Genomic DNA, 12,674 nt, shown 5'->3' with positions numbered 1-12,674 from the left:
GTTGGTGTGGTCTCCTATTGAAGCTGGACGGGTGTTATACCACTGAAATTAACACCACCAATATCAAATCAACACCATGATGGAATCTCGTGAAGTCTCGAGGAAGAGAGGTTTTCGGTAGCACTATCGGTGTGTAGTCCTTTTAGGGACAGTTGCTTGGCAAAAGAAGAGCCTCATAAAGCGGAGAGTTGAGGTATGATGAAGGGAAGAGACATAAAGTCGAGAGAGTGTAAAATTAAAAGCAAAAAGTGAAGATGGTGGGGCAGCGGTAAGCTGGAAATTGAATTTGCACCATGGAGACTGGAGAATCGTCACTTCCGCCTTTTATACACTCTCTCCTATAGCCGCTTCTCTCCTCTTTCTAGGCAAGCAAAGGTCCTTGCAAGGACTACGTAAACATGGTGTTAAACCTCTCTCCCTCCCCATTTCTTTTTTTAAATACTTAACCATGCAAACCTTCAAGCAACACACTCGTAAAAGTTTGCCCGACCTTCATGATGAAAGCTTATCTGTTTACACGAACTATGATGAAATAATGATAATTTTCTTCACGGCAATGTTTGCCCTTTGACTGAACAGCAGGGCTTAATGTCTACGAGGTTTAGCCACCTACAAAGGTAGGTGTTTATAAGAAAAGCCTATGATTTTGATCAAATTGTGATTGGTGTGTGTTTTTTCAACATTACATGCATGAACCTTGCCAATGGAAGAATGTTGCGCATTGATTCTGTGATGTAGTTCAAACACAATTATTGCATTTCGAGTTTGAAAATAAAGATGACAAACAGACATGGTTTGTCCCGGGGTCCACAGTAATATCATAATGCCGATTATAGATTCGAAGTTAAGTTGTATTTCTATAGTCTGTTAACAGATCGTGATCTGTTAACAGACTAGAAACACAGTAGTCAACATAGTGCACAATAGTCAACACAGTGCACATGTTGACTTCTCTTGATTGAAATGAAAGCAATGCGGTAGATTGGAGCAAAATAACCCTACTTTGAAAATGTTTGACAAAATGAACACGCTGTCGTCATTCATTTCTCTCCTGAGGGACCTATTGTATAGTCCTTTTTTTTTAAAGGAAATTTCTTTCAAAAAGTGCAATTTCTTGCTGGCTGAATTGCCCTTATTCGCATGCACTGGCTGGGGCCCGTTGCATAAAACTTACCGTTGAATTTCAATGGTAACTACCGTCAAAATTAGGCATCACAGCCAATCAGCATCAAGGATTATAAAATTTACCGCTAATTTGAAGACTTTATACCGCTAGAAAGGAGCGGTAAGTCCAGCGGTAAGGGTTTTATGCAACAGGGCCCTGGTCTTCCATGCATTGATTCCACTCTAGGAAGTGAAATGTGGAACCGACCACTTTACTGGGAGCTGACGCACCTGCTCTTTGCGATTGATATTTGCACTTTGGATATATACTATTATTCTCTACTTATTTTTGTTTTCTCTTGTGTCCGAAGTGAGATGAATTTTGCATCATCTCCCATTTTCAACAATTGCAGATATTTGATATAGTGAAGGGGGTAAAGCGACATTTTGAAACATTACAAAATAATAATGTTATTACGTAATCGGATAGAACGAAATAGAACCTCTCCAATGATACTTGTTACAGGTACTTAACATGAGATAAGAGTGATTATGAAGTATGTCCCAACTTTCTTTATAGTAGTTATTTTTGTGTGATTATTTGTGTGATTTAGCAACTTTGGTCGCAAACATTATGCAGGCAAATTAATCAGAATGAAGATGATTCTATTTATAATCAGACTTATCATTTTGTTCAGTGAATAGGCCTTGTATACGTAAACATATCTATTAGGGAAATGAGAGGTAGGGAATTATAATGAAAATGGAAGGTACAATCTTTAGTAGTTTTTGTTTCGCGTCTTGCTGTTAATTGCCCATCAACCAAAGAGTCATGGCTAAAAATAAAATGACGCAGCCTGTCTTCAACCCCTACGGAACAGTGCCGTATACGGCACTGGTACGGAAGGAGATGGGACGCCCTCTGTCAAATCTTTCTTACAAGCAGAACAAGCCTTATCGTAAAAATTGCTATTGCAAACACTGAAATGTTATTATGCCAGATACTACTGAACTTTCCTGCAGTAAAGAAACCCGGTCTAAAGTACGCCAATGTCCAAGGGGAGGATCACTTAAAAAAAGGACCATGTCTGCTTCAGTCCCACGTACAACATTTCTGTGTATGGTTCTGTCATGGCTCTGCGCTACTTCAACGAACGGAAATCCTCTTTCAGCCCCATGTCCGTGCTCGGATTCCTCCTTGTGCGATCCCATCAAAACGACACCTAAACGAGAGGTGAAATAAAACAATAATTTCGCCATAAGCATTGCAGTGTAATACGTCGTAGCACAGCTGCTTTCACTGTCAGTCTCGCTGGTGCATGTTTGCACATCAAATAAATCTCGCTTATACTGCATGTATACCTAAATTCAGTTTATGTATAATCCTTTATCTGCTTATATTCACTTCAGTTTTATTTTTTTTTATTTCATTGGCAATACAGTATAGCAAAGCCTTATACGTTTCGACATAACCACACGAATTTATACACATCGATATGTATCATGTAGGAAACACGTCTGAAGTAAGGATTATAGGGCAATGTCCCATCAAAGCCACTGTTACAGTTTGAACGAAGATTTTGAGAAAAATAATTGGAAAACAGGCAACCATCTTCATAAGCAGAGATTGACTAGGAAGATGGTCCCAGGTAATATTGCTACATAGAATAAACTATCATAAAGTAGATTATGAATTCGGCCACTCGCGGCCCCTGCATGATGTGTTAAGAGGGACAGAAATAGTTCGGGCCTTTACTACCGTGAAATGCTCACATTTGGTTGACATAACTATTACGGACATACCCGTGGTTAATTTCCATCATGCTCACGTGACCATCGTTACAACAATGATAATGATGCATAATTGTATCTCTATCGTGAGGAGTTTAGATATACAACGCGGCTTTAACAACTGGAATCATTAACATACACATGATGATTATGACATAACGTTTATAACAACGGAAAAATTGATACTTTTAAGAAAATTATCGTATTATTGTGTATTTGGTACGGTATCGGTATTGGTATAGGTATTGGTATTGGTATTGGTATTGGTATTGGTATTGGTATTGGTATTGGTATTGGTATTGGTATTGGTATTGGTATTGGTATTCGTATTGGTATTCGTATTGGTATATGGGTATGGGTATTGGTATTGGTATTGGTATTGGTATTGGTATAATGGCATTGGTATATGGTATTGGTATTGATATTGATATTGGTTTTGGTATTGGTATATAACACAATATTCATGACAGGAAGTGGATGGCTGTGGTTGCTGTGTTATCAAACCGCAAAATCATGTTAGATATTCCCCCCCCCCCCCGAAATGTGTCAAACCAAAATAAGAATGACAAATTTGGCTCGTGCTGGCATCATCACCTATTGTATCATAATATGTGCACGTTGTACAAACATCACTGTTCCATGCAAACGAGGAACGAAATGTCTCATTTTGTTTTATTTCTTTGCTATGTTTACATCAGGTTGTCATGTTCGCTTCGACGGACAAAGCAAACAATAACTGGAAAAGCTACGAGTGGGACAATTTTACCACCTTGGCCATCGGGGCTGGGTTCGATCCACAAATCATGTGCCACGCCCACTCAAAAGGGGTGCGAATCGTTGCCTACGGTAGGTAGCAGAAGGGATGGTGGAAAGCTTGGTGAGGGCAACTCCCTTCGATCTTCAGAGTTCAACTCCACATCATGAACTTGATCACTTTAATAATGAGTAGACTAAGATTAGAAGCTGCAGTTCCATCAAAGTCTGACTTACGCGGATGGGAGCACCAACGTTAACATTAAGTGTTTCTGCCGAAGAGTTATATACTGATGGCAGCCTTGATTGCATTTCACCGGAAGTGAAATCTTCAACTAGAAACACTCCCATTGGTTTGTCCAAAAAAAGATAATAAAAAAAAAAACAAAGAAAGAAACTTGTTTTTGGTTTGCAAGTTAGAAAGCGTCTTCCTACAATCCTTCGCCCAGAAAGTCACCCATGCCGTCAATCCCTCGTTTGAGGCGAGTCCCCAACTGGGGCATACCCAAAGTGGGGTGCGTATATTTGTCGTTTGGGAGTTGGGAGTCGAAGGACTTGTCCATTGCAAATAAACTTTCTGCTCAGGCGTGACAAACCTGGAGGCCAAGCCAGGGTTTGATGACTCCAGCAGCTGTCGTATTACGTAAGAGCATGATAAGGATATCTGCCTGTGGCAGACCATTCAAAGTGAACTCAATTTTCTCTATCCTTTCTAAAGTTTTCAATTTTATATTCTATTGAGAAATTCTATGGTCATCCATTTTACATTTCGAACGAAAAAAATTGACCCGTAAATAACGAAAATACAGGAATAAGAAGGAGAGCATTGCTAGTTTGCCGGTGCTGACAATGTGCTATTTGGCAGTGAGTTACAACGGGGAGGTGAGACTACCTCCCTGGTTACAATCAGCCTGCTGACTGGATCATTGAGAAAGCAGCTGTCGTATTACGTAAGAGCATGATAAGGATATCTGCCTGTGGCAGACCATTCAAAGTGAACTCAATTTTCTCTATCCTTTCTAAAGTTTTCAATTTTATATTCTATTGAGAAATTCTATGGTCATCCATTTTACATTTCGAACGAAAAAAATCGACCCGTAAATAACGAAAATACAGGAATAAGAAGGAGAGCATTGCCAGTTTGCCGGTGCTGACAATGTGCTATTTGGCAGTGAGTTACAACGGGGAGGTGAGACTACCTCCCTGGTTACAATCAGCCTGCTGACTGGATCATTGAGAAAGAGAGAGAGAGGGAGAGAGAGAGAGAGAGAGAGGGGGGGGGGGGGGGAGCGAGGGGGAGAGAGGGAGGGAGAGGGGGGAGAGATGGGGGAGGGAGAAGGGGAGAGCAAAATGGAATGACAATAGTTCCGGTCACTACAGTACAGGCATGCTCTGTCTGCATACGCTGAATGTCTACACTCACACACACACACGTACACACACACACACGCACCATGGAGCTACATGGCCCATGCCAAAACAAAAACAATCTCCTCCTCTCGCGGTGCCCCCCCCCCCCCTCCTGTGGCGCTGTGGCGATGACTGATGCTTAGATTAGGCCAGGGTCAAGAAACAGGTGTTTTATATCTTTGACTTTAAGTCATTGATTGCCAAGATATGCACTGGCATTATTTACTGGGGTGTAGCCTCTTCAAACGAGAGATTTGCGTCATGATTGCTAGATTGTTGTAAGACAACAAAACGTTCTTTGCGATGGGCACAATAATTTCTCTTTGATAATAGTTTATGTCTAAATGAAATTTCGTTGAAAATTATGTTTAGGTAAATGGGATATTTACTTAACCCAGGATATTGACAACTATCTAATGTCAATATCATATCGTTACTTCAAAATATCAAGGGGAAATTTCACCGGAATGATTATGTGGATTAAGGGAACTTGCAAAAATAACGTTGGTAGAACACATCAGTGAAGTATAAGAATACCCTATACAATCCGTCCAAACGTTTTACAGTTTTTAAATTTCGGTACCACCAAGGCTGGACAAGAAGACTGCAACAAGTTCTGATGTCACAGCAGTATAAGACAGCCATCAAGAGACGATGAGTGAGAGTGAGAATAAGAAGTGATGAGTAAGATGTCATTGATTGAGAATTCATAATTATGTCAAGCCAAACGTCCATAAATCGGTGCGATAAATTGTTAAAGTTTATCAGTCTATTAACCAAGTATTCGATTTATGGAACATTTATCTTGCCATAAGCGCAATGCTTGCGCGGAGCGTCTGACGTGACGTCATCACGCGTGCGGCAGGCAACTCTATGTTTAACGGACATTCTTTGACATTTTTGCATGGTGTACAGGAAGTTTCTCCCCCGCCACGCTTTTCAACGAGACTGCCAGCAACTTGTGGATTGAGGAGAACGTGCGCTATGCAGTGGCCAACTTCACCGACGGCTTCAACATCGACTACGAGACGCCTCTACCGGCGTCCAGGGCTCACTTTTTGACAGACGTGGTGAACCGCACCGCAGCCGCCTTCCGCAAAGCCCTGCCTTATTCAAAGGTATACAATAGGCCTATCCCGTGATATGGTTTCCAACAAGGGGCACACATAATTTTGGTTCATTTGTTTATGTATTGGGTTTTGTTATCTAGTAACTTTGCTGGAAAGGGATGTCATTTGAAAATTCTGTACTAATTAAGAGACGTGCGATCCTTATAAAAATTGTTCGAATAACATACGAAATCTTTTCTCATATTTTCAAACTTTTGTTTTCAGGAATTTGATCATACTGAAGTTCAGTGCTAGGAAAATAACAATCGTATGTATAGTCAAAGAATTCCAATTGCTATTATCCCGCCCCCCCCCCCAAAAAAAAAAAAAATCAATAATACTGCCCTGATATCAAGGTTGTGATGATGACAGGTTAAGCCCGCTGCACACTATACGACTCACGACTATACGACTGACATACTTTGAATCCTAAATAAATCACTGAAGTCTCAAAATAAACACGCTTCTTTATTTCAGATCCAAAAGTATCTCAGTCGCATAGTCGCGAGTCGTATAGTATGCGGCGGGCTTAATACACTATTGTTTATACTAATGACAGCAATGAGAGTGACAATCATGTCATCATAATAAATAAATGAGCGTGTAGCAATGTATGAGATCATTCATGCAAAGAGATCGGACGATGATGAAGGAACATTTATATAACGCCATTTATCTGAGTACACATTCAAAGGCGCCCTATATGCTCATGTACAAAACTGATTTCACTAAACGACTTCTCTCTCTCTCTCTCTCCATCTCTCTGAACCTGTATGGATGTGCATGGACTTATAATCACGCTTTTTCTGATACGTGTAAAGGATAATGTTGACTTTGAAGGAAAAGGCATTGTACAGTGGATCGACCCGTGAACGAAGTCCTCGGTACCGGCCGTTTTCTTTCGTTCTATCGAAGTTTCGTTAAATATAACCATAGAAATTAAACAGTAAAATACATAGAGTGGATAATGTTGCGGCCTGGATGATTATTCTTCGTTGTAACCGGAATTTCGTTATAACCGTGATCGTTATAACGGGAGACCGTTCAGTGCACTGTATATCAAACTATGTATGTTCCCCAATGTATAGGTGTCGCTGGACTCGGCGTACACGGCAAACTGCACGCTTTTCGGTCGCTGTTACGACTACGTCAAAATCGCCGAGATCGTGGATTTTATCTTCATCATGGCGTACGATGAGGTCAATCAGTTTAGCCCTGTAGCCAATGCGAACGCCCCACTTCACACAACAACATCTGGTAGGCAGGTTTTCTCGTCTAGCTAATTAAAGGTCCTATTCACCTTTTGGAGCAGTGATTTAAAAGATGTTCAAGATAAAATTACATTTTGATGCATAATATGTGTAGGTCAGGTGTATCACAAAGCATCCTACCGTATATATATATATATATTTATTTTTTTGCAGTTAAGCCTAAAATATAAGGAGATATAACTATTTTTCTCAATAAACCATAACTGTAGATGGTTTAGCCTTGAATCAGATTTATTATAACTATTGTGAACAGTTTGTATATCTAAAATACTTGACATCGACTACACTGGTTCAAATTTTTACACTGGTTGTTTCTATCCCTAACTCACATTTTAGAACCATTTTGAAGCACTAATGCTGGGTTTTTGTTTCATCTGCAAATGGTAAATAATGCCTTTAACTAAAGAACATAGTACAAATAAATAAAATGTTGATGTAAATAAACAGACAAACAATCAAACATAAGCGGTAAAACAGCTTCGACGAAGATTGGATATAAACAAACAAACTAAATTTATAAAACTTATATCTGGTTGAGCAGTCTTTTACGTCCAAAAACATAAAAACAAAAAACAAAAGGAAATTCCCACTGTATAGTGCTTTTCATATATTCTTCCGATAGTAGTTTCCATTCTAATTGTACATTTTACTTTCCCACTTCCACGGTTTTTTTTTCTTTTGTCTTTTCTCCTTTGTCTTGTTTTTACAATACCGTAACTTCTTGCTAATTTCAGGTGATATTTCTATCCCACCCATCCAATTTCCATTTCCCAACTTATTCCAAACAGGCCTGGGTATCCTTAGTCTGACTTCCAGATCATCTGCCCGTACTAACATGACTAATTTGTTTCCCAGAATGTTAACGCCCTCTAACGACGATAGAAGTTAGTAGCAGGTTGAGATGGATTGCAGCCCGCGGCACAAGTCCATGCCTTTGTCTTTTAATCATGGGCTAAAGCAGTTAGGTGGGAATAGACTCGTCCTCCCTGGCTAAAGCCTGCGACTCCGTCGAGGGTGGCGATTTTGTCGCCGCGGAGGGAGCATTTTGTGGAAGGGACTTAAGTTGGCAGATTGTCGAGAATCAGACTAGGGTTTAACGTCAGTAAGAAAAAAAGGAGAAAATTCTACTCTATGAAGGCGTATTATTGGTTCTACACACAGGTGTTGATGATTTCCTAAGACAGGGGATTCCTGCATCCAAACTGGTCCTCGGGGTGCCTTGGTATGGCTATGACTTCATTTGCAACAAACTGACGCCGGTAGGTCCATCTTGAAGCGCAAGTTACCTCGAACGAGGTTCACTGTATGAAGAAAGAATCAGTGAAACACTCGGTGAAATTTCGAGGAAAATTTGAAAAAAATCGTTCATAAAACATCGAGACCGTGGTTAATTCGATATACCGCCCTTTGTAGCTGGGAACTCTACACCAAATCGTGATGTCACAATAGTACAATATCATATCAATTCTCTTTATTTTTTCACATTGTTGTCCATGCATGACGTCGCTAACCTTAACTGTGGAAGTCTTCTACTCACTTCAGCAAGTAGTGGTGGCACCGATACTATAAACATTCAAGTTTTGAACGGATTTCCCCCATTTTCATCAAACTTAAAGGGACTGTACAGTACTGGCTGAGGTGGGGATTCATGTTTTGAATATTCCTAAGTGAGATAGTGAATAATATGAAAGATCATGTAATTTTAAGAAGGATTCAACGTTTATTTGATGAAAATTGGTTTTCAAATGGCTGAGATATCCCAAAAAGTGCTAATAATAAAAGGTGACATGCCACAACTTTATTAGGATCTCTTTGTTTCACCATGTTTTTGGATATCTCAGCCATTTCAAACTGATTTTCATCGAATAAACTTTTGATACCCCTTAGAACTGCATGCTCTTTGACATCTCATAGAGTGATTTCTGAATATCTCGCAAAACGTTAAAAGCTAAATCCTCACCTCGACCAGAACTGTACACACCCTTTAATCCACTGATTTTGTCTAACAATAAATATTGCTGCATTCACTCAAGCCACATAATGTAGATGTCATTCGATCTCCTACCTTGTACCTTGTACCTTGTACAACTGTAGTAGTTATTTGTTTGTTTGTTTTTATTTCTGCATTCAATCAGATGCAATTTGAATACAAACTTCAAAAAGTACAAAGAACAAAGAATTAACAGGTGCAGTGAAATAAATCGATAACAGTAAATAGATACACATAGGTGACTGCATTGAGCAATGTAGATACACAGAAACATAAAATAAGATATACAGTATTTTTTCAGTAAACAACAGAGATCATTGAATGCAGGAGACCACCATCATAAGCGATTAAGCTTGAAATGGATGGAGGCCCCGAAGACCTCCGCTAGGAAGGGTAGCTCAGGGCTGACGAGAGTGGTAGCACAAATTTATTGTACTTTATATGGGCTTTGATTTTTCAGTTTGGTTCTGAAATGGGAAATTACATCTGGAAGAATGAGTTTGTTAGTTCAGGGAAATTGATATTTCCACTTTATTGTAGCACAATAACTTTTCAGAAAACACTTGTGTGTGTGTGTGTGTGTCATGTCGTGCTATTGAGAATAATGATTTCGTAAGGACTCGACGTGGAAAGGCTGTGGTTGGGATTTACAATCATTGTTCTAATGTTATTTTATTCTCTCCTACATCCCACCCCACCCCGCTGTCTCTGTACCCTAATCTATCTCTCTCTCTCTCTCTCTCTCTCTCTGTCTTTCTCTCTCTTTCTTAAATGTAGAGCAACGAATGCTACAGAACGATTCTAAAATCAGAAGAAATATCTTACGGGCCACTGATGAAACTCCTCGCGCACAACTCATCGAGTGGACGACTGTGGAGCGATGCTGATAAATCACCGTACTTTAACTACAAGGTAATATTTTTTTAAAATTCATTCAATTATTCATTCATTTGCTTCTAAATGAACTGGTTCTGTTGTGTGGCATACAATGAGTAAGACACAATTAATGACTTTCAATCGGAGACCCCGTCGAGTTCGAATCCAGTCTAGTGTCTAGGGTGTACATCCTTAGACAAGATGTCCCTCTCGACCCAGGTGTATGAATGGGTACCTGACAATGCTATATTACATTTGGTACATTGTATAGGCTATGGTATTAAAAATGGCAGGTTCATAATCTGGTAGAACAGTAGGAACACTGCATGAAGTGGAAATCCTGGATAAAGAATACCACATTATTGTTATATCATTATAGTTATTAAACATATCAGATTCAACTGCATGTAGATCTTATCATATACGACTTTGACTTATGTTATGTGTCATTCCATCTACGACTCCCCATCTTCGTTTCCAAATTAATACAGGATTCTGATACCAACCTGACGCATCAGATATGGTACGACGACCCTTCTAGTCTTAAACTTAGGTACCAGCTGGCGAAGGACAAGGAACTTTATGGCGTGGGTGCGTTCAACGCCGATTGTCTTGATTACAGCACTGACGAAACGGCTAGGAAGGAGACCAAGGCAATGTGGGATGCAATCGGCGAATTCAAATACGGCTTATGAACGGGGACATATCGAGCAGCTGATGACCTATACGCGTAGTTTCATCATTTTGATGGTCGCTAGTTGCCTTATTCTACATGGTCCAGCGTACTCTCTAACTGACGAGGCTCTATTAACCAAATTCTCACGGTTTCCACTGAAATTGAACCACCATTTAAGCCTCTCTCTAAATAAACATAAATGATTAAAAAAAGAAACCCAAAAGTAGCCCGTTAAAAAGATGACAACCATACATTGTCTTCTGAGAATCAAACATTATTACAATGTATTATACATGCATACTCGGGAAAAAAATGTCTCGTTTAGCGTATACTACACGACTTGTATTTTTGTTGAACAACTTATTGATAATGATTTATGTAAGATTATTTTGTTTACCGCTTTGCCTTTTGGGTTTTTTTTTTCTGCTCAAACACGGCTAAGAAGTCCTTGAAGGAAGACTCAAGTCTCACGAGACTACCGTCTCACAAATAACAACAACAAAAAATCCGAGTTTGTGAATCTACCAATAAATCAAATAAAGAAGTTTCTCTATTTCTGAGGTGAAACATTTCCTGTGTCAAAATGAACTGATTTTTTGTTGTTGTTGTTGTTGGGGGGGGGGGGGGGGAGGCAATATTCAGAGAGATTTAATGAGAATTCGACATTGCAGGAGAGAGAGAGAAAAAAAAAAGGACGAAAAAGGGAAAGGAGAAGAAATTGAAGCTAACAGCAATGACAGAAACAGATAGAGAGAGAGGGAGAGAGAGAGAATAAAAAAGGAAGAGTGCAGAAAAAATAGAAGAGCCTTTAACAAAAATCAGTGTTATACATTGTGTTTTGATGTGGCTTGTACTGTGGATCGCAAGATTGATGTGCAAACGTCTTTCTTGTTATCGTCGTTATCATCGTTATCATTTGGAACACTCTCCCTACTCACATTCAGACCTCCACCTCCGTTGACATCTTCAAAAAGAAACTTAAGACTCATTTATTTTTAGAGCAAAATTAATGATTATGTAGGCCCTGTATGCATTTGTAGTAAATTATTTGTTTTCTAAGCTGATTTGTATGTTTGGTTGTTTAGCATTGTAAAGCGCTTAGAAACATGTTGTATTAAGCGCTAAATAAATATTTCATATTATTATTATTATTATCATGACTTCATTATGATTTCTTCATCATTCTGATCACCATGCTATGATTTCACAGCAAGAATGTTCCAACCCCACTGATTATGATTTCAAAACCCCGACGTCCCCTCAAAATAAATGACGAAGAAGAAGAGGAAGAAGAAGAAGAAGAAGAAAAAGAAGAAGAAGAAGAAGAAGAAGAAGAAGAAGAAGAAGAAGAAGAAGAAGAGGCTGGAAGTAGTAGAAAAGCTGGTCTTTCGCGGGTTCTATGGAATTGGCTGTGATTTTGTACCTATAATCGCTGCATGGGTAATGGACCATGCTCTTTGCGATGAACGAATAAAACGGGATCTCATACTGTATGAGATGTGTGTCTCTCTCCGGGGAGGTGAGACCTCCCTGCTCTCACTCACGGGTATCCGGGGGACAGAGTCTATGCCTCTTTTATCATGTCTGTATGATACAGGTTTATAGAGAGGAACGGCCGGGGAGATTACGCAGACCATTGCCCAGTTAGACTATGGAGCTTCTATAGACTATGGAGCTTCTATCATACTATGTGT

The 12,674-nt window shown here is 39.5% G+C and overlaps 1 protein-coding gene across 1 annotated transcript; it reads left to right on the top strand.

The window, feature by feature from the left end:
* The first annotated feature begins 2,188 nt into the window (after nucleotides 1–2,188).
* LOC139730177 (di-N-acetylchitobiase-like) lies at nucleotides 2,189–10,999 on the top strand. Its single transcript, XM_071641073.1, has 7 exons — nucleotides 2,189–2,338; nucleotides 3,594–3,741; nucleotides 5,974–6,176; nucleotides 7,256–7,424; nucleotides 8,600–8,697; nucleotides 10,206–10,340; nucleotides 10,796–10,999. Exons 1-7 carry the CDS (start codon nucleotides 2,189–2,191, stop codon nucleotides 10,997–10,999), a joined length of 1,107 nt encoding a protein of 368 aa, XP_071497174.1.
* Nucleotides 11,000–12,674: the final 1,675 nt, after the last annotated feature.

The sequence above is a fragment of the Diadema antillarum genome, unplaced genomic scaffold (assembly GCF_040938485.1).
Source record: "Diadema antillarum isolate AM-2024a unplaced genomic scaffold, OU_Dant_1.0 seq00000297_RagTag, whole genome shotgun sequence".
In the NCBI taxonomy this organism is placed as follows: Eukaryota; Metazoa; Echinodermata; class Echinoidea; order Diadematoida; family Diadematidae; genus Diadema; species Diadema antillarum.
This window is presented reverse-complemented; position numbering and strand designations above follow the sequence as displayed.